The 26,991-nt window shown below is 60.8% G+C and overlaps 1 protein-coding gene across 4 annotated transcripts; it reads right to left on the bottom strand.

Moving 5' to 3' along the window:
* Nucleotides 1-1,546: 1,546 nt before the first annotated feature.
* CELSR2 (cadherin EGF LAG seven-pass G-type receptor 2) lies at nt 1,547-26,991 on the bottom strand. 4 transcript variants are annotated; one of them, XM_045801593.2, is made up of 34 exons: nt 23,154-26,991; nt 17,966-18,613; nt 15,765-15,987; nt 15,230-15,345; nt 14,965-15,053; nt 14,415-14,572; nt 13,852-14,015; nt 13,573-13,698; nt 13,042-13,208; nt 12,458-12,745; nt 12,200-12,374; nt 11,827-11,968; nt 11,549-11,669; nt 10,738-10,921; nt 10,481-10,582; nt 9,655-9,749; nt 9,212-9,421; nt 8,552-8,735; nt 8,316-8,444; nt 8,049-8,229; nt 7,745-7,912; nt 7,520-7,646; nt 7,195-7,395; nt 6,707-6,881; nt 6,302-6,414; nt 6,071-6,150; nt 5,850-5,976; nt 5,634-5,756; nt 4,907-5,034; nt 4,583-4,671; nt 4,291-4,485; nt 3,992-4,162; nt 3,614-3,848; nt 1,547-3,283 (listed from the first exon to the last, which is right to left on the bottom strand). In XM_045801593.2, the coding sequence occupies exons 1-34, from the start codon at nt 26,479-26,481 to the stop codon at nt 3,256-3,258; spliced, it is 8,790 nt and encodes a 2,929-aa protein (XP_045657549.2). In that variant the 5' UTR covers nt 26,482-26,991; the 3' UTR covers nt 1,547-3,255. The 4 variants fall into 4 exon arrangements, with proteins under 4 accessions (XP_045657549.2, XP_045657550.2, XP_045657553.2 ...); XM_045801594.2 differs by having other exon boundaries at nt 1,547-3,140; XM_045801597.2 differs by having other exon boundaries at nt 1,547-2,883.

Genomic DNA, 26,991 nt, shown 5'->3' with positions numbered 1-26,991 from the left:
CGGGGCAATGACTTAAAGAAGCCAGTAGGCAACTGAGCGGAGGGGATGGAGCGTCAGCTAGTGCCCCCCGCCGCGTATATGCCCATCAGCACCCTACGTAGGCATTGAAATGTCCTTGCCCAGACAGAGACCCTCTGTCTCCTTTTTACGGCTGATCTTCAGGTTCACAATACATTTACCTGTACCACAGTGGCAGCCGCCCAGGCCTTCGTTCCTTTCCCTGAGCCTCCTGCGGCAACTCCTACAGCCTCTGGGATTCTAAGAATTGAGCTGGGGGAGGGGATGTGGAAACACACCGAGTTATTTGGCTCTGGAGAAATTTGGCAGAGGCAAGAAAACCTCAGGTGTGCTCTCCAGCTGAGTCCTGCGCTGGCATCTGGTGAGTGGGGTCCTTGGTGACTCCCTGATCGGGCAGAAGCCCTGCAAGGCCGGCGTGCCTAGGCAAGCACTGAGGTGTGGCCAGCAGATGGCACGTGTGTGTGGCTTGGGAGGTGAAACAAGTGGCAGACCTGTGTGTTGTTGCCACCTGGTGGCCAGAAAGGACAAGACATGTTCCCTTCGCCCTTGATCAGTGTGGAATTTCATAACCCCCACCTGCCCCGCCTCCATCCTGTAACAAAACCGGCTTAAGCAACATCCAGTAGACCTTGCCAGCTGGCGAGGAGGCCCGCCTGCCACAGCTGCCCTTCTTGCTCAGCTACCTGCTTACTTCCTTCCCTTTGGGTCTGGCTTTCTCTTTTTCTCTGTATGCACTACCCCTCACCCCTCCCCAGTAGCAACGAGGGAGGCCAACGTTTACTGGCCTCTTACTGTGCACTGTGAACTGTTCTAAGCACTTTACACGTTTTAACTCATTTAATTCTCATAAAAGCTCAATTAGGCAGATGCTATTATCATCCTCATATTGCAGGCAGAGAAACTAAGGCTCAGAGTGCTTAAGTCACTGGGTCTGGTTCCAAGGTTTGTGCTCTTAATCACTACCCTCTATGGCTCCCATGTTAACTCCTTAGCTAGTGTGCTGAACTGAGCTTTGAAAAACACAAAACTTGGGAACAGAAGTAATGTTGCAGAACACAGAGGTGGCTTGAGTGTGGATTGTTAGTTCATTTCCGATGGGAAAACACACAAAATGACCCAGAGGAGTGGAGTCAGGGGGTACCTAGTCACCGAGCCACTCAGCCACTCTGCCATCCCTGTCTCCTGAATTCTGTCCCAGGACTCAGCCCTAAGGGGCTGGACTGGAAACCTGCCAGCTCTTCACAGCCTTTCCAGTGCCACAAGTCCCTCCTGTTCTGATGAAAAGGATACTCTCCTGCCACCTGCCACATCTTCCTTGGACATGCCAGGACATGGGCTCTGTGCTGATGAGGCTCTCTGGGGAGCACTGCTGGGGTGCTGGTAGTGGGGCCAGCTCATTGGCCACTTAGACACCCAAGGCCCCTGACCGCCCTGGTCTCCTAGGGCCCTGCCTGGTCTTGTTTTCCAGAGCCTCCCTCTGGAAGCACAGGGCACCGCACAGAAGCACATGATGACAGCACTCAACCCGCACAGAGCTATAGTTTATTCAGCAGTATGGGGAAATGAAAAAAAAAGAACACAAAACCCTACTATATTTACAGTATAACAATCAAACTGTACAATCTGAGGGTTAGTATCAAGTTAGCATCCAGCATCTTTGTATTTTTTAAGTCAAGTCATCAGTAGTTAAAAACCAGTTAAATTTTTAACCCTTTGTAGGAATTGCTGAGGGAAGAGTTCAGGGGGAGAATCCATGGCAGAAAAGCCAGCAACCAGCCTTACACGTGAGAAACAGGAACATTTTTTTTCCACCCATAGCCTCTTTTTCTAGCCACCTGCTCCAGAGGAAAGTCAGTGACAAGTGGGGATACATGCTCAGTGTACAAGGTAACTCAAACGAACGGCGGTTGGCAAAACTGAGGCGGCGGGAGGAGAGGAGGCAGGAGATGACAGCCTGGAGCAAGGGGAAGGGCCTCCGGCTCCCCGCGCCAGGGCTGCTGGGTACACACCCAACCCGTCACGGCCACGTCAGACCCCCTGGGACTGGACACGAACCCATCCCAACACAAAAAGCAAATAAATAAAAATATATATTAACTCTCTCTTCGCAGGGAGCTGGGGATGGGCGTGGGAGAGGGGGAGAAAGAGGAAGAAGACCCGGTCCTTTGAAGAAGAGAGCCAATTCCGAAAAGGGGTTAAAAATAGAACACGTCTCAGAGGCCACAGCAGGTCAGAGTGGGATTTGTCTGATCTTGGCAGGGGTGGCTGCGTGGACACCAGAGTGCAGACTTGAGACGTGTGCTTGAGACTTCTGGCGGCAACTAAGCCAGCCCTGGACTCACTCTTCCTCCCCGTCCCACCCACACCACAGCAAAGAAGCGCAACTGAACACATGACTGGCCTTCCCCGGGTGGGTCAGGCAGGGAAATGAAGCACTTTTGGGTCAGCGAACTGAGCAGACGCCTGGGCTGCGGCACGTGGCCAGAGTCCAGGGAAAGGAGAGGGGCAGGGATGGCCCGGCCTCCGCCCAGGGGCACGGGTTCCCCTCAAAATGTGTTCATGCAGCATTTGGGGGTCCGGGGGCGTGGAGTCCTTCTGCCCCCTCTCCGGACGGGGCTTTTTCAGTTCCTGGGAGGGGCAGCATAGGCAGGGTGAGGAGTGCCCTCGACCTTGACGCCCTCACCATACTGAGGCCCGCCGGGGTGCAGACTGCAGGGCTCGATGCCCTGGGTGCATGTGGCTTTGTCCTTTCCTTTTGGTGATGGCAAATGAGGGGCAGGCCCCCCAAGAGTCCCTCTCCTCCCAGAGGCACAGCAGATGGGAAACTGAGGAGAGGCTGGGAAGTATCCTGGGAGGTCCTATCCTCTTTGGGAAGGGAAAGGGGAGTCAGTTTCCAGCATATAAAAAAAATTAATCCCTGAAGTCATGAAGAGTGGAGATCCTTTTTTAAATTCTTTTTTTCCTCTTTTCTGAAAAACTTTGTCTTGGAGATGTTGGCCCCAGGGGTCCAAAGTGCAGTGAAGGGGATGGTGGGGGAGGGAGTTGGCACTAGGTGGCCTTGGGTGGGGTGGGGTGCCCCTCCCGGCAAGGCCCAGGCTCCTCAGATGGACGTTTCGTCGCTGCTGCGGGCAGGCGGTGGGGAGCGGGGGCAGGATAAAGCACAAGACAGGAGTGGGGGCATGAGTGCAGCTGGGGAAGGTAAGGGAGCCTCAGGGTGTAGGAACCACCGGCCCAGGGTTAATGCAGGAAGTTAAAGAAGAGAAATCTGGAGAGGCAGGAAAGGAAAGTGACAGAAAAGGCAGACAGGGGTTAGTCGGAGCAGAGAAGACAGTGAGAAGCTTTCACCAGGAGAAGGAAACAGGAAAGCAACCAACCCCAGCTCCCCACCCCCCCCTCGCTTGGCCTGATGCAGGCTGAGCTGACCCCATGGGCCACCATGGTTTGTGGGCACGTCACAGTAAGAGAGCTGGGCTACGCCAGCCCATTCGTCCCCCGACTGCCTACCAGAGCAGCCTGGGGAGGCCTGGAAGCGGCTCTGAGCCCAGCCGGGGCCTCTGTGGGGTGCACCCTGTCCCACCCAGCCAGCCCCACTCACTCGGAGCCCGACGAGTCCTCATCCACCGTGCCCGCCTTGATACTCATGGCGATGGGCATGACCCCGTTCAGCTGCTCCTGGAGACTCTGCCGGGGTGGAGGGCGGGGAGGGGGCCCGCCCCGGCTGCCCTCGCTGGCTGAGGAGCCCCTAGAAGACCCTGTGCCTTGCTCCAGGGGGAGCCGTAAAAGGCTGCTCTTCTCACTGATGGTGGGCAGACACTTCTTCTTGAGGATGCCTGTGGGCCGGGGGAGCAGGCGCCATGAGAAGCAGGTGGGGGGATCATGGGGCTGCTCTAGGGAGCCCTACCAGCCACAGGGCAAATGTGAGGTGTGAGGCTGCCCAGTGGGGGAGCATGGCAGCTGGACATGCCCCACTCACCTTTGTGAGGTTGGGCAGAGGGGCCTGGAAGGGGGCCAAGGGACCCCTCCCGAGGCAGGGCATCTCCATTCTCCCATGGGCGCTCCTCAGAGGCCCCATTGCCACTACTCTCCTTTGTTGTGGTCCCAAAGTCTCCTGGCCAGGGGGCCTTCCCGGGCCCTGGGCCCCCATCTGGTGGAGAAAGGAAGTAGGTAAGGCCCAGAGAAGGCAGACAGCCAGGAAAGTCACCACCCGAGGAATCCCTGCCTCTCTGCCCTCCCACTGCCCCCTCAAAGGCCACAGCCCTGGCGCTGGCCCACCCTTGGGGGTACTGTGCAAGGGCAGTCTCTCAGCGCCAGGCCCCAGCAGGCTGTCCCAGCCCGGCTCTCCAGGGAAGACGGCCTCTTCCTCCTCCTCCTCTTCCTCCTCCTCGCTGTCTGATGAGTGAGTAGAGGCATAGGAACCACTCTGGTCATCTTCCAGGGACAGGTCACTGTCAGAGTCTGTGTCGGGGTCTGGGAGATGGGGGAAAGATCAGGGCTGACACCTGCACACCTTCCACAAAAGCCATGCAGCTGTCCCCCACTGGCCACCAGGAGCTTCCTTTCTCACCATGCTGCTGGTCCTGACCTTCCAGGAATAGGCTGCCCGGGTCCCCCAGGCCAGGGGGCCCTTGGCCAGGGTTCAGTGTAGACTCTTCCCTGAAAAGACAAGACGACGCTGGAGGGGTCAGCCCAGCCCCTTGCCCAGTGTCCCGTTCTTTTCTCTCTCCTAGGTTTCCCAGGCCCTGCCCCATGCCCCTACTGCTTCTAATTTAAGCTGCCACCCGTGTCAGCCATCCTGTATGCTATTCAACTCCCAGTAGATGGCTGGCCTGGCTTCCAGCATGGGTGGTGCTCTTCTCCCCTTGCCGACGCCCCCAACACCAGCACTCACCTCAGCAAGAAGGGGATGTAGCTGGGCTGACTCTTGCCCGAGCGGCTGGCACTATGCAGAGAGCCAGCTGAGTCTCCATAGGGCTGGTACAGCCGCCCATCCGCATAGGGGCTGGGGCAGTTGTAGGACTAGGCAGGGAACAGAGAGATCAGTAAGTGGGGGAGCAGCATGGGGTGGCCCCAGGATGGGGCGGGTGGAAGGGTCGAGGGAGCTTGCCCTAAGGCCTACCTCCCACACACCCAGGTCTGGAAGAGAGAGACCCCACATCTCAGCTGCCCCCCATATCAGGGCCCAGTAGTGGTTGTAACTCTGCTGTAGCTGTGCCAGCCCTGGGCACCCCAAGTACCCTGGACTTGGCTACATGACAGGGCGTCCTGGTAAAAAATGACCTCCCAAGAATGTGCTGGGAGATAGAAAATTTACCAAGATGCGCCAGGGATTCTGATGTTGGGTATCTGTGACTGCATCACCTGTCTGGCCCCTTCCCCAACTTATTCTTCCTAGCTCCACTCCCATCTCTCCTGAGTCAAAATCCTCCTCCCCACCCCCAAATCCCACTCTTCCCAGGCCACACATACCATTTTCCCACCCCTCCCTCCTTCCAGAAAAGGATGTAAGGATGAAGAAAAAGTGGGGCCCAAAGCACAGAGAGCGAGCTCCCTGGGGCTCCCGCCTCTTCCTCCCGGCCCCAGAAATCATCCACCTCCCCGGTCCCCGGCTCCCTCACCGAGGTCAGGGTGGACTTGGTGGTCAGCGCAGGGTCGGGGCTGGGTTTGCGGCTGCAGGCAAACTTGAGTGCTTTCCGGACCTCCTTGCTAAGCACCACGTAGGAGAGGAAGATGAAGGGGCCCTGGCAGGCAACAGGCAGCGGCTGTCTAAGTGCCCGTCTGGGCACCCCACGGCCAGGCCTCACCTCCCACCTCCACGGGGTGCAGCCAGGTACCTGGACGCAATTGCAGGCGGCAAAGAGGTAGTGGAAAAGGAGGGTGTCACTGTTGACAGAGAGCAGCGCCAGCAGCCACGTGGCGCTCAGCAGCAGGAGGACAGCGAAGGAGGGCCGCAGGCCCGAGCTAGAGAGGGGGAGGCTGTGAGCCCGGCCCAGAGGTCCCCTGCGCCCTTGCCTGCCCACTGCCTGCTGCCCAGGCACCCACACCCCATACTCACACGGGGCCTTTCTTCTCAAAGCCCTGCCGCTGGGCAGCACAGGAGGCCCGGGCTGCCAGGATGTACAGGAAGACACTCATCTAGCGGGAGAGGGGATGGGGGAGGGGGGGTCATCAGGGGACAGACAGCTTCTACCCCACCCCATGGGGGCCCAGCAGTTGCACCATTCTTACAGGGGGTCCTGAGGACATACGCAGCCTGCTCGCCCCCAGCCCACTTTCTAGCACCTACCGAGACCGCGAAGGCCACGGGGCCAGCAAAACTCCAGATGAGCGTATCGTAGACGGAGAGCCAGCAAAAGTCAGGGTTCCCATAGCCCTCAGGGTCCAGGCCCACGGCTAGACCTGGGGGTACGGTGACAACAGCAGGGGAAGGGGTGGTAGGACCTCGGGAATCAGTCAGGTGTCATGTGGACTCACGGGCAGGCGCCGAGGATGAAGGGCTCCACCCACCCTGTGTTCCTGTGACCATGCTGACCCTCTAGGACGGGGGACCCAACCCCTGGTGGGAAGCCTCAGGGGCCGAGAGGACGACTTGGCCTGGGGCATGGGGATGTGGGTGGGAAGAGCGTGGCATGAAGGTGGACCCCGGGCCTAGAGATGTAGAGCCTCGGGCCCGGGAAGGAGGTGGGGGTACCTGTGATGAAGGCGGGCACGCCCCAGCCCAGCATGTAGTAGAAGCGCATGGGGCCGGCGTTGACGTCGCGCACCTCGGTGAGCGCCCGGTACAGGTGCAGGGCCTCCAGCAAGGCCCAGGAGAAGGTGCAGAGGTACAGGAAGTGCAGCAGGATGGCGATGACTGTGCAAGCAAACTGGGGGCCCGGCCACGCCAGGTCAGTGACTGGGGCACCCCCAGGGCACGGATTTCATCTTCTCAGGCAGTAGGGGAGGGCTGGGGTGTTGGGGGTGCTTCAGGAAGTGTGGGCCAGAGGGAGGTACTTCTCGGGTGCCGGGGAAGTGAGGGGGAGCCCGAGAAGAGGAAACTGTGGGCTGGGAGCTGGGCTGCGTTCTCTCAGAGCCCCTGCTGCAGAAGCAGGGACCGGGGCAGGGAGCTGGGGAGGACTCCTAGGGAGCCGAGAGGACTGGCAGTTGTGGACAGTTTCTGGGTGAGGAGAGACATCTTACAGGGAGGTCAGCCTGGTTGATTCCTAGGAGGAAGACCAGCTGCGCCAGGCCCAGAGCAGCAGTCAGGTTCCGTCGGATGCCGTGCTGGTTGGAGCGCAGGGCACGCAGGATGGTGAGGAAGAGGAAGGCGAGCAGCAGGGCAGCCAAGGTGACCCCTAGGGTCACGTAAGTCAGTGTCTTCAGCGGCAGGATCTCCCCATTCTGCGGGGCAGGTGGCAGGAGGCCAGGAGAATTAGGAAGGGCGGGGCCTGAGCCTCCAGCCCAGGGCCCTGGGCCCCCACCCCTAGCTCCACGGCTGCACCCCCCACCCCAATGTGGGTCCAACCTCCCGCCGGGACACGTCCATGAGCACGGCGAAGCTCGTCATGTGGTTGCACTGGCAGCTAACGTGGCTCTCGTTGCGGAAGACGACCTCGCAGCCTCGGGCTGACCAGCCACCAGTGCCACTGACCCTGCGGGAGGGAGGCAGGGTCAGGAGACAAGGAGGGTAAGGCACCCAGGGGCCTGGCTCTCCGCCCAAAGCCTTGGGAGTAGGGCAGCGCAGGCTCACAAGATGGAATGGTTCCAGAAGACGCAGATGGGCTTGGTGCGCTCCTCCGTCTCCAGCAGCCGGAACTGCACCGTGACCGGCTTGTCCAAGGCTCGGGGCAGAAGCTCCTCATCGTCATGGACGCTGATACTCACCACAGGCGTGTTGATGACTGGCCGTTTGGGGACTCTGATGAGGAACAGGCAGGCGTATGGTCACTAGGGCAGTCTCGGGGATACCCCCAGCCCCCGGCCTCTCTCTATGCCTCATGGCTTGGCCGCCCAGCCTGCACCCCCAGGTCCCCCTTGTCCCCTCGGCAGCTCACCTCAGGCTGCGCTTGTCCGGGTCGTAGTTATGGGGCAGCAGCCCGGCCAGAGTGCGGTAGATGATGACACTGGCCACGGCCTCACCTTGGCTCAGCTCTGGGTGCCGCCGCTGACGCCGGGCCAGCTCCTCTGGCTCCTGGGCCTCTCCGGGGCCCGCAGGCCGGACCACAGTGGCTGTTTCTGGGATCAGGACACTATCCACTCAGCTGGGCCCTGCACAGATGCCCCAGCCTGGCCCCTGGCCCACCCCATAGCTCCCCACTGACCTCGAAAGACAGAATCAGGCAGAATGACCGTTGTCTCCAGGTCTGGGGGCCGCTCCCCCCGCAGCGCCTCGTAGCGGGGCAGCTTGGCCCCAGCAAAGTTCCCCTTGTCCAAGCGAACTACAGAGATGACTAAGGAGAGGGTCACAGGTCAGACCCTGGGGCTGGCACGTAGGCCCCCAGCACAGCCACTCGTGCCCGGGATTCTGTGCACAAACCCCGCCCTGACCCAGCCTCACCAATGTTGGGCGTGACAATGGTGAAGGGGTTCAGGTAGGTGTGCCGCATGTTCTGAGCCAGGGCGCTGGCATAGGCCTCATAGTGCTGGAGCAGCCAGGCGGTGCCTCCCTCCGTCTGCTGGATCAGCTCCCAGTGCCGCTTGTTGGCCGCGTCCAGGAGGGCACTGCCCACCCGCAGCAGGTTCTAGGGTGGGTGTGGTCACGCGTATGGCCCCACACCTCCTCATCCCCCCACCAGGCCCACCTGTGCCCCGCTCAGCCCTGGCTACCCCCGCCGGCCACCCACCCGAACCACGCCCCTCCCTCAAACCTTCCCTCCTCCTCTGCAACTAAGAGCTTCAGGGCCCTGGGCCTGGACCCCTATGTAGGTACTAGATGCTCATTCCTCCCCACTGTGGCACAGTGGGCAGGGCCCCTGCTCTGAGGAACCTGGTCACACCAGGCCCCAATAACAAACATTAGTTTCTATCAACACCTTACTAGGAAAAGGGCTGGAAAGAGTTGCTCTAAATTCCACGGCTCAAGGGAGCTCCTGGAGGCCTCATGCCAGCTTGGAGGTCCCTCCACAAAGGCAGGGATGGCCCCCAAGTTGCCCCAGGAACAGGCTCACTCACCATGACCCCCATCTAACCAGCCAGCCCTGCCCCAGCCAAGCCCCACCTCGGTGAAGTGCACATCCTGTGTGGCGGACAGCCCAAAGCCCCGCTGGGCGCTCTCGTGGGCCAGCAGCCGTGTGGCCAGCTGGTAGGCCACCTTGACGTCGCTGCCGAAGTAGCCAGCTGTGTGCTGTGTGGCATTGCGCAGGAGCAGGGCCAGTCGCTGGGAGCGCCCCGAGTCCAGACCCGACTCGTTCCGCTGCAGCCGCTCGGCCTAGGATGGAGCCAGACAGGACAGGGAGCAAGGGAGGTCAGCACAGGAGGGCAGCAGTGAGGTCCCCAGAGGGCAGAGCTGGAACTCGGGAATAAAAGGGCCTCAGGAAATGGGAGAAATGGCCACTCTGGGTGGAGGCCCCAGGAGGCAGGGGCTGGAACTCCAGAAGCCCCTTTCTCAAAGCTGACAGCAGGGAGGGGAGAGAGGAGCTAGAGATGGGGAGGTTCACTTACAAAGCCCTTCAGCTCTGAGAAGGTGACTGATGTGCAGTTGAAAAGGTTTGGGGGGAGCCACCCCCTGTGCTCATCACAGTGGCGCACGGCGGTCCCTAGGGGAAGGAAGCCCAGAGGGCAGGCCTCAGGAGAGACACAGGAGGCTTCCGGGACCTGCCTGAGTTCCTGGGGGCCAGCACCTCATGCGCCAGAGACAGGAGACAAGCAAACAAGGGCCCTGCCCTCCTGTAGCCCAGGTGAGAAGAGGAAGACAGGTGTAGAGAACACTAGAGCCAAGACCTCTGCAAGATCAGCCCAAATGAGGACTCTAGAAGCACGGGGCACGTGTTCTCCTCGAGCCCCCAGACCTCACTGCCCCTCTGCAGCCACCACTTTGGGATCTCTGCCCCCCTCTGCTTACGAACTCTGTTGGTCATCGATCCAAGGACCAACACCAGCCCCCGTCCCTGGACTGTGTCCCCCGGAATAGCATCTGACGGCCCCTGCTCCCCAGACTGCCTTGCTAGTAGCATAACTCCCATTCTGGGGGGCGAGCTGCAGACGGGAACTCTGTGTGAGTCATCTCCGAATCTCTAGCACCCAACCCCGCGGCAGGCACGCTGCAGGTTTGTCAGCATTTTTGATAAGAGCTCCAAGATGCAGGTGCCCTTCATCTGGGCAACCCTGGGAGCAGAGGCACAGTGCGCCCAGGAAGGATGGGACACGGAGTCTCCAGGACCTGAAGACCAGAGAGAGGTGCCAGGATTTGCAGCCAGGGGCTTCCCACCCTTGTCCCAGAGATGAGAGGCTAAGTCCACAACATCACATTCTAGCTTCCAGCACCTACCAAAGGAGCCTTTCGGGCAGGGGGCAGCAGCAGGCAGCCCAAAGCGGGTACGGGGCCACCAGATCCCAGCCTCGATGGCCCGTGGGCAGCTGTCATAATTCACTGCAAGGAAGCACACAGGGTCACCCGGGGCAGCTGTCCTTCCAGCCCTCCCTCAGCAGCTTCGGGCCGGCAACCAGCCCCTGCTCCTGGACTCCCTGGGACGCCAGGACCGAGCGCACAGCAGGAGAGCCACCGACCCATCATAGGAAGCCTACCTTCACAGCCATTGGTGGTGACCTCAGCAAAGGGGTTGTCACAGCGGTCACACTGGCGCCCAATGACGCCTGGCTTGCAGGGACACTGGCCGTCCTCAGGGTCACAGACGCGGGACAAAGAGCCCGTGGGGTAGCAGTCGCAGAGGAGGCAGGTGGGGCTGCCAGGGGGCCGGTAGTGGTTCTCCTGAGAGGGAGGAGGGAGGACATGGGTCACTGGCTCAGGTTCTCTCCAGGATGCTCATGGGTCCTTTGGGCTGTGGCCCCTCTAGAGGGAGGCTCACTGAATTCAGGTCCCCCTGGGAGTGGTATCCAAAATATTTAGAGGTGCTTGGGTGGCTCAGTCGGTTGAGCGTCTCTCTTCGGCTTGGGTCATGATCCCAGGGTTCTGGGATCGAGTCCGGCATTGGGCTCCCTGCTCAGCGGGGAGTCTACTTCTCCCTCTGCCCCTACCCCCACTCCTGTGAGCACGCACTCACTCTCGCATGCGCTCTCTCTTTCAGAAAAATAAAATCTTAAAAAAAAACTTAACTGGTAATGATTTGTAGTGAGGCCCATCAGTGAGACACCGATCGATCCAAGTGGGTTGCAAACACCAGTACAGCTGGCCTAGAGCTCACTGGTAAAGTACTGGTCCTGGGTCCCCCCAAACCGCAGACATACAAGTGCACGTGGCCACTTGCGTCCCCTCCCACCCCCCACCCCCCATCAGAGTAAGGGCACAAAGTCCTGAGCTCTCTGCAGGTAGGCTTTCTCCACTGCCTCCCCTCAACGGCCCAGGTGGCTATGTGGAGGCCCAGGTTGGGGCTGTCACCTTGCAGTGGCACTCGCCGCTTGTCTTGTTGCAGTCTGGGTCGAAGCCTTTGCCGACGTCACAGTTACATGGGCCGCACGTGGGATGTCCCCACCAGCCTCGGGGGCAAGGCTGGTCAATCCTGCAGAGAGGGGCCCAGGCAGACATGAGCCCCCTCTGCCACCCCCGTCTGCTGCAGCCGTGTGTGGCCCTTCTGACTGTGGCTGTGGCTCAGCCCGGTTCCCGGGGCTCTGAGAGACACCCCAGAGACAGGCTGCGGCATGCCCCGGTCCACTTACCTGGTCTCACAATATGGCCCAAGGTAATTCTGGGGACACTCGCAGGTGTAGCCGTGGGGGGCGCTGGGCTTTCGGATACACATGGACTGATGCTCACATGGGTTCAGGTCACACACGTTAGTACAGTTGTCGCCATAGTAACCTGGGACCGTAAAGACAAGAGGCTCAATCCCCACCCTGCACTGGCACTTTCTATAAACTTGCCTTCACTCCACCTCCTTCCACCTGAGAGTCCTACCAGCTGGCTGTAGCTTTGTAGTGCGGGAGACAAGGCTCTGAGAGGTCACGCGACTGGCCTCAGGTCACACAGCAGAGCCGAAGTGAGACCCCGGGCACCCGCCCACCTCCCCATTTCCCCGGATCCCTGGCACACCTGGATCACAGCTGCAGGAATAGCTGTCCCAGTCATCACTGCAGTAGCTGTTGGCAGGACACGGATTCGAGTCACAGGGGTCCGGCAGGCTGCAGCCTGGCTCCACATTGATGCTTTCCCCGCGGCTAGGATCCAGACCGCTAACCCCCTCGGGCGTCTCGCTTACCCTCACACCCTGGGAGGGACAGAAGCCATGTTGGCCCTCCCTAAAGCAGGCCTCCAGGTGGGGAGGATGGGAAGGCAGAGGGGGACGCTCACCTGCAAACAGCCTCGGAAGCCGCGGGCCACACCGCTGGCCGGCCCAGGCACTCCCCCGACCGTAACATTGCTCAGGTGCAGCCCGTGCAGCCGGGGGCCCAGGTTGCCCTCTGCCTGCTGCTGCCCGTAGTCGAAGGACAGGATGGCATGGCCGGGGCCCCCACTGGCTCCCAGTGCCAGCTGGGCATGGTGCCAGTCGCCGTCATTGGCCCGGCCTGGCTCCAGCTGGAGAGACGAGGCCTGGAGCCCTGTGCCCTCCACACTCAGCACCACGTGGCCTTCCCTCAGCTTCACCAGAAGAAAAGAAAAGAAGGTCAGCAGCCTGCTTTCATCGGCTCTTCCAGCCCACTGTCCTCCTCCTGCCCGGACCACCAAACCCATCCTAGGGCCCAGCGGAGGCCACAGAGGAAAAGGTATTATTTCCCTCGGGGCCAATAGATGGCAGCAGTGATCCAACGAGCAGTTCTAGCTGCCTCTTCCTTGGGGAGAGAAAAGACCCCGCCCAGCCCTCTCTGACCAGCCCCCTTGGAGGCTACTGCAGCCCTGGTCAGGGCCCACCTGCCCCCTACCCGTCCCCGCATCACCTGCAGGGTGATGGTGCTGCGCCCCCTGGTGACAGCCTGCAGCAGGACACCGTTGGCCTGGCGTGTGCGGAACATGAGGCTGAGGTGCCAGGGCTGGGAGATGGGCAGTGAGAGGCCGTGCCAGGCCACCAGGCTGCTGCCCAGGAAGCGCTGCGGGTTGGCCATTTCTGGGGAGGCAGATAAAGGCAGACTCTGAGGGGTGGAGCAGCCAAGTGCCGCAGGGGGTATGATGCTCAGGGGTGGTGGTTCCATGGGAGGCAGGGCACTGCCTCTCCTAGTGCCCGCTCCCCTCGTTGGCCCCGCCCTCCAGAGCACTTACCTGTCCTGGGCCCGCCCCACACTGTGCCCAGGCCTGCCTCTGACTGGGTCCTTTGTCTCCAGTGCTACCCTCTCGGGGCTCTGCCCAGACACGCTTTTCCACCCACAGCCCAGCTTGGCTGGGCCCTACCCAGTGCCTGCCCGGACCCTGCCAGTGTTCCCAGCATTGGTGACAGCTCTCGGGCCTTGGCCTCTGGTGGCTGCCTCTCCTACCCTGGGCACAGCTCTTGCCCCCGAAGCCCAGAGGACACTCGCAGCTGAACGCCTCCCACTGGTTCACGCAGGTGCCCCCGTTGTTGCAAGTACTGCTGTCGCACACGTTCTTCTTGGCAGGGCAGCCTAGAAGGGAGAGAAAGAGGCTCGGCTCGGGGCTCCAAACAGAAAATCTGCTGCTGGAGGGGCCTCTGAAACCCCCAACACGTCCCCATACCGGGCATAGCCCTCCTTTCTGCCCGGGGCTCCTGGCCTGGCCCCTACCCCAGGCTCGCATACCAGGCACGGTGCCATTGTTGGCGATGAAGTCGGCCATGTCCACGTGCCGGCTGTCCACCTGCAGGTTCCTCATGCAGCCCACGAAGTGCCGTGTGCGGACCGGGAAGCTCTCTGGCAGGTCGGGGACCCCACCCAGCAGCAGGGGCCCTGTCAGATCCAGAGACCTGGCGGCAAAAATGGTGGCAACATGAGGCACCATGGGGGGCCTTCTGGCTCTTCCTTCTCCCCTCTCCCTGCCACCAGGCCAGAGTGTGGAAGGGCCAAGGCAGGAGCCCAAGGGGCTCTGAAGAACAGCACAGGGGAAGGGAGGCACCCCGACCTGGAGCTACTCTCATCTCATCCCCACCTCTCCTCCAGACCCTGCTCTAATCCCCTAATCTTGCGCTTCTCCCGCGACCCCCACCCCTGCAGAAGGCTGAGCAGAGGCTAAGGGAAGCAAGGTGAGGGAGGGCCCCCATCTAGAAGGCTTTCCATTTCTAGGGCCCCTAAGGCCCACCCCCTCAACCTCCCCCCACCTGGCCCCACGCCGCGCCCCACGCCCCAGCCCCCTCTCCCCTGCTCACTTTTTGCTGCCGCCCTGGGTGCCCTGGGCAGCGCAGGAGTAGTTGCCCAGGACAGCTCCAAAGCGCAGGGCCACCCCTGTGTCGCAGCCATCCACGGTCACCACAGCCACCTTCTGTTCCGAGGGGCCCTGCGGGAGCCCCGTCTGACCTAACAGTGGCTGTGGACAGAGAAGGGCGGAGAAGGGGCGCCGTGAACAAGGAGCCCACAAGGTTCATGGGCCAGGCACAGAGACACCAGCAGCTGCTGACTCCCCTTTGTACACACGTGTGTGGATATATACACACGTGCACATACAGCATGCTCACGTGACATACGTGCTTAACTGCCTTCCTCGACATTCACTGGAGTTCGTGCCTAACAGGACGCGGAGTATCGAGCACTACTTGGTGGCGGAAGGGGAACAGCCCAGCCAAGTGGCAAGTTCGCACCCCCCTCCCTCCCTTTCAGCCAGAAGTGCCATGACCAGCCCCCCGGATGAAGTGCCACCTTGGTCTGAGCACCTGAGCCAAGGACAGAGCCCTGCGACCCCTGACCCCCTCTGACACCCACCTTATTGTAGTACTTCAGCTGCACTGTGTGCCACTGGCCATCACTGACCCCTCCGGGCACGAATGGGGACACGGTGGTGGTCGACTCCCCTGAGGAAAGGACCCAGGTAAGCTGGGACACCAGATGAGGGCTGGGAATGGGGAGGGTGTGCTCATGGTGGAACCAGACCCAGGTTTGGCTAGTGGGAGTGTGTGACTTGGAGTCGGGGGCCAAGATACCTAGGGCCTTTGGGGGATGGGCAAGGACATGGGGCAACCGGGGTCACCTGCAGAGAAGGTGAGCTGGACCTGCTCCTGGATCACCTCGAGGGCCACAAAGTCGTGCTTCTCGTTGAAGCGCCCGTTGTATAACAGCAGCCCATCACGCTCCTTGGTGGCAAACCTGAGCAGGAGTTGGGGATGGGGGCAAGGAATGGGGCACCCACCTAACCCCAACCACCCCAGCCACCTAACTAGCCCCTGATCTTACTCAGGACCCTCCGGAGGGCTGACACCTTGGCCCTTGGCTCTATGGGCCACGGAGCTAAAGTGTGGACGTTGAGCCCACACCAGAACGGAAACCAGAGCCCTGACCCCTGGCTCCCCACCCTCGAGAGTGTGTAGGAGGAGTGGTCAGTGGACCCTGGCGGGTGAGGAAGGTCTGCCGGCAAAGTGCACAGGCAACCCTAATTGCCGACCTGGCTCTGCCAACAACCTGCTCCCAGCACTCTCGCTGCCTGACCTTTCAGCCTGTCTGCAGACGGGGAGACACCCCAGGCTCCCACCGCCCTCCCTCACCCCTCCCAGTGCCCGGCCACTCACGAGAGGGCCAGGGTGAAGTGGAAGCGCTGGCGCAGGCCACGAAAGGTGATGAAGGAGCGGGCAGGGAAGCTGCGTGTGGTCACCTGGCAGTAGGGCTTCTCGAAGTCTCCAGACGGGCAGTCGCACTTGAAGCCGCCCACCAGCAGGTTGACGCAGGTGCCCCCATTCTTGCAGACACCTGGTGTGCAACGGCCTGAGCGGGCACTCACCTCGCAGTGCTCACCTGGGCAGGGGGAAAGGCAGGGTGAGTGAGTACCAAGCGCCTGAGACGGTGGAGGGGAACTGGGATGCCTCCCTGCCCAGCCACACCTCCTGTAACACTCCTGAATTCTCCCAAGCATCCTCACCACCCTCCCATTATACTGCTGCCCTGCAAGTTCCGTGAAGCTCCCAGGCCCTTCTGTACTCCTGGCTGGGGCTCAAGCACACGGGCCCGCCGGGGGCCCCGGTCATAAGGCCCAGGTCCTAGTTAGCCTTTGGTGTCACGGCTACCAAGCAAGCTTGGGGGTGTTCTGTTGCCACAGGGGTGAATGTGCATGGAGGAAAGAGCCTGCAGGACAACACCAGAGCTGGTGCCAAACCCCCTTCCTCCCTCCCTCCCACTGGTGCTTTTGTCCCTGTCAGGCGCCAAGATCAGTTTCCCTCTCTGGGGATGAGACCAGACTTCCACTTGGATTGTCAGAGTTATGGGTGGGAGGGAAGAAGCTGGGGACTCCCAGGAATGGGGCGGAGAACTCCCACCCGAGCCCTGGGGTCCAGACTGAGGCCCCCTGTGCACTTGGGAGATGCTGACAGAGTGGGGAACTGAGCCTTGGGAGCAGACCAGGATTTCAGTGGAGGAGCTGAAAATTCCAACAACATCAGATGGGAAAATCCACCCCTTTCTCTCCCTCCCCATTCCCAGATTCTAGAGATAGGTTCTCAGCTCCTGTGCCTAGTGACTGGCTCTTGTTTCCATGGAAACTGTTGTTCGCCTACTCTAAGCCCCCCTCCCCATCCTCTTGGACAAAGACTCCCCTCCCATCCCCCAAGCCCTCCCCTCCCTTCCACCCCCACCCACAGCAGCAGCTGAGAGGAGTCAAGTCTGGCAAGTTCTGGGCAGGAAGATGCAGCAGGGAAGGCGGTGGGGTCTGCCTGCTACTGCTGGCAGAGCCAGTGAGCATGGCTGTGGAGGAGAGAGAATAAGGCCTAACCTATCTGGGAAGGAAGGGCCCACGGAGGAGAGGAGAAGGGGGTGACCAGAGGAGAAACAGGATCCCGCAGGGCAGGGTCAGGAGCACAAAGCAGAGGCAGTGAGCCTCCCAGGGAGAGGCTGGGGAGGGAATGTGTAAAGACCCAGGTCACAGGCCAACCAGGACGCCTGACCCTTTTTCCAGCACCTGGGCAGGGGTGGAGCTATTCTGCTTAGGGTCACACAGGTACAACGACCTTCTGAAACAACCCTGCCCCGCACCCAAACCCCTCGTTTCTTCTATGCCTTCCCCTGAATGCCTGGGAAGGAAAGCACTGCTTATAGCTCAGAAAGGTAACTCTCCCATACTGTATGGTGACTAACATAACATAATAAAAAATTAGTATTAAAAAAGAAAGAAAGAAAGAAAGAAAGAAAGAAAGAAAGAAAGAAAGAAAGAAAGAAAGAAAAGTAACTCTCCCAGTGGTGGGAGAGACCAGGTCCCTGGCCCAGCTTCAGGGCTGGTCAAGCTGTGCGGTGAGACTCAGAACAAGCCACCTGATCCCAGGGGTCTCTTCAATCACAGCCAACGCCTTCCAAGGGCTAGCTCTTCACATGTATTAATTTAATTAGGCCTTACAACCATGCTATGATGTAAACACAGTCATTATCTTCATTCGAAAATACTGAGACACAGAGAGGTTCAGTAATTTGCCCAAGGTCACGCAACTAGTGGCAAAGCTGGACTATAAACCCAAGCGAGCTGCCTCTAGAGCGGTGCTGACCTCACTTAGCCGCCTGAGATGGGGGGCGGCGGGTTCTCGGAGAAGAAGGGCTCCCCCCTCCGCTCTCCCCAGCAGCTCGTAGACCAGCCAGTGAGTTCTGCGGCCGCCCAGCGTAACCCATACCTCCCTCTGGAAAGCGACAAGACAGCCCGGCGCTTAGCCGGGTCTGCGCCTGCGCCGCTGCGTCAGCCCGCCAGGCCACCCCGCCCCCCACCGCCGCTCACCCGTGTAGCGGTCGTGCTCACCCGTGTAGCCGTCGCGGCAGAGGCAGGTGTAGCCGCCCTCGCGGCTGCTGCAGCGCCCGTGGGGGCCGCAGGGCCGCGAGTAGCAGAGGTCCACCTCGGTCTCGCAGTAGTCGCCCGTGAAGCCGGGCGGGCAGCGGCAGCGCAGCCCCCCGACGGGGTGGATGGGCCGGAAGAGCACGGACGAGGAGGCGATGAAGGGCGCCGAGGAGTCGAAGCGCAGCACGGACACGCAGCGCATGTAGTTCTCGCACGGCTCGCGCAGGCAGATGTTGTCGTCGAAGGGCAGCACGCGCTGTGCCGAGATGGCCGTGAGCAGGCTGCGGTTGAGGTACAGGCGCTCCTGCAGGTCCTCGGAGGGCAGGAAGGGCGGCCCGCCCCCGGGGCCCGGCGGCTGGCCTACGGACAGGCTCACATTGAGGATGTGGCCGCCAGGGGCGTCGGTGTCCCGCTGCACGTTGAAGACCACCACGTGGTCTGGGGGTGTGGCCAGCGTGGCTGCGACGGCCTGGATAAAGAGACCCAGGAGGGGTGACAGGAAGCGCTCCGGCGACATGTCCTCCAGGCGCAGCGTGATGCTGTGCGTAAGCATCTCATCCGTGATGATGGTGACACGCAGCGCGCACTGGGCAGTCACGCTGTGCACGCCGTCTGCAGAGAAACGACATGGGTCAGGACCTGACGTGCAGCTGGGGAGGGCAGGGGTGCCGAGCCATAGGCCTAGCCCTGTGCAGCCCTGGGTGGCCACTCCCGAGAAGGGAGTGGGAGCTGAGATCCAGCCCACAAACCCCTGCGTTGCCCAGATGCCACAATGGACTCCCTTTTCTAATTGGCAAAAGGCGCCCAAGAAACTACATGTATGTCACCTGTAGGCAAGTCACACCTTGAGGGATCAGCCCCCATAGACACTAAGGGGAATCTGATTTTCAAAAGTTGTCTTTGCCCAGCTTTCCCAAAGCCCTCCGTTGGGAAGAATGGTACATTTTTCTAATGTTTGTGCACCTTTCCCTGCCCAAGCCACGAGTTTTGATCCCTTACACCAGATTCAGGGCTTCCCTTCACAAGAACCCGATTTTGCCTATGTCATACCTTTCTATAGGGCCCAGAGCACCATGAGATACCCACAAAAATAATCATCCTGCCCCCTTGGCCTCTATATCTCAACACTACCATCACCCTGACCCTGGCTATGCTCCCTCCTCCCCCACCAAGGCAGAGTGGGGGGGTGAACTGGGTCAGTGGGCCACCCAGTCCCCCTCCCACTGAGCCCCGTAGCTGCTTGGGCGCAGGCCGGCTATCCCCATAGCAACGCCCCACACAAAGCATTCTTCCCGCCCAACTCTCCAGGCTGCCGAAGATAGCCTGGGGGGGGGCTCACCCCAGGAAATCCAGCGGAGCCACCTTACCAGAGCCTGTACCACCCATTGCCTTGATGCTGTGAGGGATCTGGGGGGCAGAAAGGGAAGGGCCTGGGCAGCTCTCCAACCTGAAACCACGGAAGAGCCCCACTAGGCTGACCTCTCCTCTGGCCTTGGGCCTCCAGCTATTCATCGCCCACTTGGCTCACGCATTACCCGAATGCCTGCCACACCTGCAGGCCCCACACTCACTTATAAACAGCTAGGTGCTAACACACTCTAGTGTCTCACTCCACCCACACTCTGATCCCAGGAATACCATGCGCACCTGATGCACATATACATGGCGATGGATTTTATTTAGCTCAGAAATGAAAGCTGGAGGCCAGTGGGGAGGGGGAAATGGCTTGGCAGGGTTCTAAAAGGTATTCATACTTTTATTTATTACAATGTCCTACACATAGTAGGTGTTCAGTAAATACTAAGATGTTGATGTCTCCATAGTGAAGAAGTGGTCTTTAAAATACAGTGGGGGGGGGGCGCCTGGGTGGCACAGTTGGTTAAGTTTCTGCCTTCGGCTCAGGTCATGATGCTGTGGTTCTGGGATTGAACCCCGCATCGGGCTCCCTGCTCAGAGGGAAGTCTGCTTATGCCTCTACCTCTCCCTGCAATTTGTGCTCCCTCTCTCTCACTCTCTCGCTCGCTCTTAAATAAATAAATAAATAAAATCTTTTAAAAAATAAAAAATAAAATACAGCAGGGGCCCTGAGTTGATATTGAAAAGGACTCCCTGGCAGGAACGGGTCAGGAGATGGTGTTTCTGGGGTGGGGTGGGAGTAGGAGAGGAACCCGAAAATAGATTCTGTTTCTACGCTATACCTATTTGAGGTGGCTAACTACCCCAGGCAGCTCAGTTGAGCCTGGGAAGGCTGAAGGCAGATACCCATCTCGGCCCCGTCCTCCGTCCACCCACCTACCCTCCAGCCTCATCACCTGAGACTGCCAAAGCCCGCCAGCTCTCACCAGCAAGCTTGCATGTCATTACCCACTCTTGCTCTTCCCACTCCTGTCTATAGCCACCAGACATGCTGAGCCTTCCCACCTGGCCTACCCAGACGCCAGCCCACAGTCCTCCTACTTCTCTCACCTGCCCCAAGCTCACCTACACCAGGAAGCCTGCCCAGATGATGACCTCAGGCTCTACTTTCCTCCCTCTTTCAGACCACCCTGCCCTGAGGCGTGGAACTGACACAGGGCTCCTGTGTATTTGGTGCCTCTGCCCAGTGATTCCTTGATGGGATAGTCTCTCCAGGCAGAAAGTGGCCCAAGAGTCCACACCAGTGCCCTTGACTGATTAGGGAAGGGAGGGGGCAGTCAAAGTCCATGAGCGAGAGAAGCCTCACCACCGCTCAAGCCCTGGGAACAAGCACTCCTCCCTGTGCCTCCCTCCTCAGTCCCAGGCCCCGCCCATGCCCCTCACCCAATATGTCTCTGTTGCTTCCCATCTGGTCTACCATCTGTGGCCACCTGCCCCCTCCTCTGTGGTCCCCCATCCCAGCAATCAACCTACTGTTCAATCCTTCCTCTTTGTTCCTCTCCCCTGCTTTGACCTGGGTCACCCCGCAGGTGCCAAGGCAGGGTGGGAACAGGGGTCCCAGGTCCCAGACTGTGGCAGATTCAGACTCCAAGCCTCTCTCCCCTGGGAGATGTGCCAGTGGAAGCTGCAGGCCTGGACAGGGTCTACCGCTCTGGGTGCTGACCGGACCATGCACAGGAGCTCCTGTGTGTCCCAGCAGAGTAAGAAAAGCAGGGAGAATTGGGGCTTCAGGAGAGCCACCCAGCCAAGGGAACCAGAGAGGGGGAAGGCAGACAGGCATGAACGTGGAGACTAAACGGGAAAACAAAGATCCAGGAAAAGAGCCAGCAATGGAGAAAGTGGGAAAGGAGAGAGCCACACAGGAGATGGGGAGAGGGCCACGGAGCGGGGCAGAGCAGGAGGGCCCCCATGGGCAGGGGCAGGGGCGGGAAAGAAAGAGAGACAAAGAACAAGAGAAGGAAAACAAAGGGGCAGTGGGAGTCAATTCTCCCTCACCCCAGCCTCCCTGAACTTTGGGGTTGCCGTGGTGACTGCCTCCAAGGGTCAGGGCCGAGGGGACAGGATGGGGCCAGGGCTAGAGGGCCAGCCCAAGGCCTTCCCTTCTGTCCTAGGGGAGCTGTGGTCAGGGGCTCTGCCCTGGTAGGAGCCTGCAGGCTGGGCGGGGCCTCCTCAGTGTCCTGCCACTCTCACCTAGGACAGGCTGTGGGGAGGACAAGAGGAAGAGCCCCTTCTTTTCCATCCCTCCCGGCTGCTTGCTTCTACCAGCACGGAGAAGGATCTAGGATCCAGGAACTCCAGCCCTTCACTTCCTCCTGGCGGGAAACTGAAGCTTTAAGAGGCACAGAACCTTGTCCATGACCTCTAAAAGCTCACATGCCCAGGCCCCATGGCCGCCTGAGAAGTAGGGTAGGGGGCATCTGTCCAGGTAGAGCCCGCAGCGGGCTGGGGGCTGAGGCCACACCCTGCATCTGCATGCCTCTCATCCCCTCCAGGCCAGTCTCCCCGGGGTGACAGTAGAGGAGTGCCAGACTCTTCTCTTCTTCCCCTCCCTGATGTGTCTGGAGTGGGGTACCCCGGCCCATCAATCTTCAGGGTGCCCCTAACAAGGGGCCCTCATGGGGGTGCCAGTGGTTCCCAAGCTTGGGGAAGGGACTCAGCAACCTAGGGCTGGTCCCCTCCTTGCCACTCCCCACAGTTGACAGAGAAGACAGAACGCCCCCCCAACTCTCCTCCCCCAACGCTCTGTCCAGGGAGTCTGCAGGCTGAGCGCTTGGCCAAGCAGCAGGAATGCCCAGCCTGGGTCCTGGCCAGGCTCCCACGCCCCAGGACTCTGTTCTCTCCCAACTGGAACAGGGGGCTGTACCCTCAAAGGCCACCAGTCCCCTGGCTCATCCTGGTCCCACACCCCATTCTGAGCCCAGGCTGGTCACAGCTAGCAAGGAAGGCCTAGCATCCTAAGAACAGCCCATGGGGTGGCAAGGGGGCCCAGGAGGCCTCAGCCTGCCCCTGGCTTCACTGCAGCCCCTCCCCCAAGCTGGACCCCGAACCATGGCCTCTGACAGTGGGGTCTGTTTGGACAGAGACAATGAGCTCTGGCTTCACTTCCTGCGGGAGCTCTGAAGGGGTAGCCAGACCAGGCTCTTTCTGCCTGGAGGGAAAAGAATGCACTAGACAAAGTCCCCCTCAGCCAGTCTGGGGCTCAGCCGGGAGCCAGAAGGGGCCAGAAGAGGCCCGACTGCAGGGTCCCGACCCCTCGGCGGCAACCCTGTGCCCCATCGCCCTCTGCTCTGTCAGAAGCCTGTTATGAGATCACAGGAATAGCCTGCCGGGCATGAAGGGGTGCTGAGGGGACCAGCTCGCCTCCCCCCCCCAACCCACACACCACCGTCCTCTCTACCCCTCCCCCAGCTCTCCTGGCCCCCTAGTCTTCCACGCGCCTTTTTTCACAATCTTGGCAGCCAGAGCCAGGGCAGCCTCGCAACACTTCCCCTGCCACGTCACAGGGTGGTAGGCAGGGGGCAGCCAACCAAAGCAGCCCAGCCCAGCCTGGGGCGGCAGGCGGGGCCTCCACCAGCTGCCAGGATTCCTAGGGCTCCTTCCCAAGCTGTTTCTCACCCCTCAACCTCTGTGCCAGGCCCTGGGCAAGAGAGGCGGGTCAGCGGTTCCTCCTTGGACGGCTGCCCGGGCCCTCCCCCAAGGGGCACCCCCGCCCAACACCACCTGGGCCCTTCCTTACCTGACACCAGCACGCTCATGATGGCCTCCAGAGGACGGTTGTTGTCCAATGCCCGGCTCAGCCTCAGTTCGCCCGTCGAGGCATTGAGCAGGACCAGGCTGAGTTCATTCCCCCGCTCAAAGCTGTAGGTCAGGCTGTCTGAGATGTCAGGGTCGTGGGCAGGCACGCGGCCAATGGCACCCCCAGGGAAACTGCTTGAGCGGTTGGTGACATAGTTGTTGAAAAGGATCTCAAAGTTGCCCAGCACTGGTGGGTTGTCGTTGCGGTCAAGCAGGCGGACGTGGACTGTGGCCCGGCTCACCAGGGGAGCCGACGTGGCCTGGATGACCAGAATGTATTCGGGCCGGTCCTCGTAGTCCAAGTCCACCAGAGCAGTCAACTCCCCAGAGAAGATGTCCAGTTGGAAGACCTCAGGGATGTTTCCCTCCACGATCTGGTACATGATCTGGGCGTTGGTGCCTTCGTCAGGGTCGGTGGCTGTGACGCGGGCCACGGCCAGCCCAATGGGGCTGTTCTCTTCCACAAACACGTCAAACTCGTCCTGCTCAAAGACAGGGGGATTGTCGTTCACATCCAACACGGTGACCGTCACTTCCATGGGCGTGCGGGCTGGAGGCATCCCCTTGTCCACCGCATACGCCCGCAAAACGTATTGGGCCACGTTCTCACGATCGAGCCTCCGAAGCGTTCTCACGATGCCTGACGTGGACTCTACGATGAAGTCACCATCTCCATCATCGCCCCCTTGGAAGGTGTAGAAGACCCTGCCATTAAGGCCAGAGTCACGGTCAGTGGCTGAGATCTGCAGGACACTGGTGAAGGGGGGCACATCCTCATAGACGCTGCCCTGGTAGGAGTCGCGCAGGAACTGAGGGGCATTGTCATTCACGTCATTCACCAGGATCTCCAGGTAGGTTGTGTCAGACTTCTGGGGAATGCCATTGTCCCGGGCAGTGATGGCCAGGGTATAGGACACTTGGTCCTCATAGTCTAGCTCAGCCTGGGTGGTGACAGCCCCCGTGTCTGCATCAATGCGGAACTGGGGGATGCTGTCCTCCATAAAGTAGGTGATGCGGGCATTCTCGCCTGTGTCCTCGTCCGTGGCACTGATCAGCACCACCGTGGTGCCTGCTGGCCGGTCCTCGTTAACGTTCACCGTATAGTGGGAGCTCTGAAAGACGGGACGATGGGTGTTGGCATCAGTGACATTCACTACCACCTGTGCCGTGTCCTGCCGCGTGCCGTCGGAGGCAGTGACCGCTAGCACATATTGCCGCTCAAGTTTGTAGTCCAACGGCAGAGCGAGCGACACCAGCCCACCACCACTCTGGCTGGTGATGGAAAAGCGGTTGCGGGTGTTGCCGCTGGTGATCTGGTAGGTGATGACACTGTGGGCATCACGGTCCACAGCTGACACTGTCACCACGCTGGTGCCCACGGCCGCATCCTCATTGAGTCTCACCGTGTACTCTGGTTGGGTAAAGGTGGGGTTGTTGTCGTTGACATCCAGGATGGTCACACTGACGCTGGCTGAAGCAGTGAGCATTGGGGTGCCATGGTCTCGGGCTTCCACCCCAAAGCTATAGAAGTCAACCTCTTCCCGGTCCAGTTCAGCTGCCACAGAGATCCAGCCTGTGCCATTGTTGATGGCAAAGGGGAAGTCATGCCCAACCCCAGCAAGGCGGTATTCCAGGCGGGCATTGTCACCAGCATCAGCATCAATGGCCTGGACATGGAGAACCAGGTAGCCTAAGGGGACACTCTCCAGCACAGTAGCCTGGAAGGGGGTACTGACAAAGATGGGGGCATTGTCATTGATATCCAGGACCTGCACTGTCACCAGGCCAGAGACGTTAGATAGCGGGGGGCGGCCACCATCCTGTGCCCGGACCCGCAGGGTATATTCCTTGGTCGTCTCATAGTCAAGAGGGCTCACCACATCCAGAGCCCCAGTCTGAGCATCAAGGTAAAACTGTCCCCGAGCATTGCCACTCATGATGCTATAATGCACCAGGGCGTTACTGCCCTTGTCTCTATCTGAGGCTGTGACCCGGAGCACCGGGGCCCCCGGGGTCACATCCTCGCGCACCTGGACCACGTAGCGCTTCTCACTGAACTGAGGGGCGTTGTCATTGTCATCCTCCACAGATAGGAACACAGCGGCTGTGGCACTCCGTGGACCAGGGTCCCGACCCTGGTCACTTGCCTCCACTGTCAACTGGTAGGATTCTACTTCTTCCCTATCCACAGGGCCACGGGTTCGGATCACCCCAGAGCGAGGGTCAATCTCAAAGATTTCTGAGGGGCTGCCGCCAGGCCCCTCCAATAGGCGGTACAGAATATTGGCGTTGGGAGGGGCATCGCCATCTGTGGCTCTGACAGTGAGCACCTCATAGCCAACCTCCAGGTTCTCCCTGAGGCTCTCCTTGTATTCCTGCTGCTCGAAAACAGGGTCGTGATCATTGGTGTCAGTCACCAAGATGGTGAGTGTGGCCAGGGCACTGCGTCGGGGCATGCCATGATCCTGCGCCGTGACCCTGAAGACATGGGTGCTCTTGGTCTCACGATCCAGCTCCTCGGCTGTGGTTACAGCACCCGTGATTGGGTCCAGAGAGAAGAAATGTTTGGAGCGGCTATCAAAGAGGGCATCCATGGTGTACTCAAGCCGGCCTGCCTCACCTTCATCTGGGTCAATGGCCCGCAGGGATGCCACCGGCGTACCCGCTGGCTGGTTCTCAGGCACTGTGGCCTGGTAGCTGGGGGGCTGGAACTGGGGGGCTGTATTCACATTCCTTTTCCGACGCCCGCCCATGGACTCTTCTGTTGACCTTTCCTCTGCCCTGAGCCCTGGGGTCTGCACCAGCTTGCAGGACTGGCATCTCAGTCGTGGAGCCTTTAAGCACAGCTGTTCCTGGGGCAGGGTGAGCTTGCCCTGTGGGGAGAGGTGGCCTCCAATGCCCAGGAGGCGACAGCTCCATGGGCAGCCTTCTGGGGCTGGCGGCAGAGGGATGTGGGCTCCGGATTCTGGACACCAGGCCCTTAGACCGTCGTGGTGGGGCACCAGGTGGCCAGTCAGCTCTGTCCCTGCATCCCTGCAGCGGCTGGTGTAGAGCCAGAGGTTGGAGGCTGAGGCTGGACAGAGCCAGCCCACGGGGGCGCAGGCCCCTGAGGAGCCACGTCCCCCGGACCCCAGGGAACGACAGGGCCCCACTTGGTCTCCCAGCAGTGGCGGCAGCAACAGCAGCAGCAGCAGCAGCAACAGCAGCGGCGGCGGCGGCGGCGGCAGCAGTGGCGTTGGAAGGGGGGCGCGGGCTGCCCGGCTCCGCATCTCTTCCTGCTCCCGGCCGGCCGGGTCAACGGCGGCGGCGGCTCCTCCTCCGGCTCCAGCCGGCCCCGCCGCGCCTCATGCCCGTCCCAGGGCGCCGGTCCCCGGGGGCCACTCGTGCGCCCCTCGGGGCCTGCGCCTTGCTGCCTCGGCGGGGCCCGGCGCGGAGCCGCCCGGCGCGGAGCCCTCCGACGCACCCGGGCTCGCACCGCTCCCCGATCCCGGCCCGCGCCCGGGTCACCCCGACCACCGCGGGCTGGCGCTGCGCCTCCACTTGCGCGCCCAGCTCTCGCCACCTGCGCCCGCGGGGCCCGCGCGCCCCTGGCCCTGCCGACTCCCTGAGCCCCGAGGTGCCCCCTTCGCCCCCGCGGGATGGCCCACCTTCGCCCGCGGAGCTACGCACCCGGACCCCGGCCGTCCTCGACGGCCCCGCGCCGCCCGCTCGCGCCCCGCGTCCCCGCCGCGGCTACTGCTGTCCCCGCGGCCAAGGGCCCAGCCCCACGATCCCTCGCC

This window comes from Ursus americanus, chromosome 12 (genome assembly GCF_024610735.1).
Source record: "Ursus americanus isolate L20-20 chromosome 12, mUrsAme1.1.p, whole genome shotgun sequence".
Lineage (NCBI taxonomy): Eukaryota > Metazoa > Chordata > Mammalia > Carnivora > Ursidae > Ursus > Ursus americanus.
Note: the sequence above shows the minus strand (reverse complement) of the source record. Positions and strands in the feature narration are given on the sequence as shown.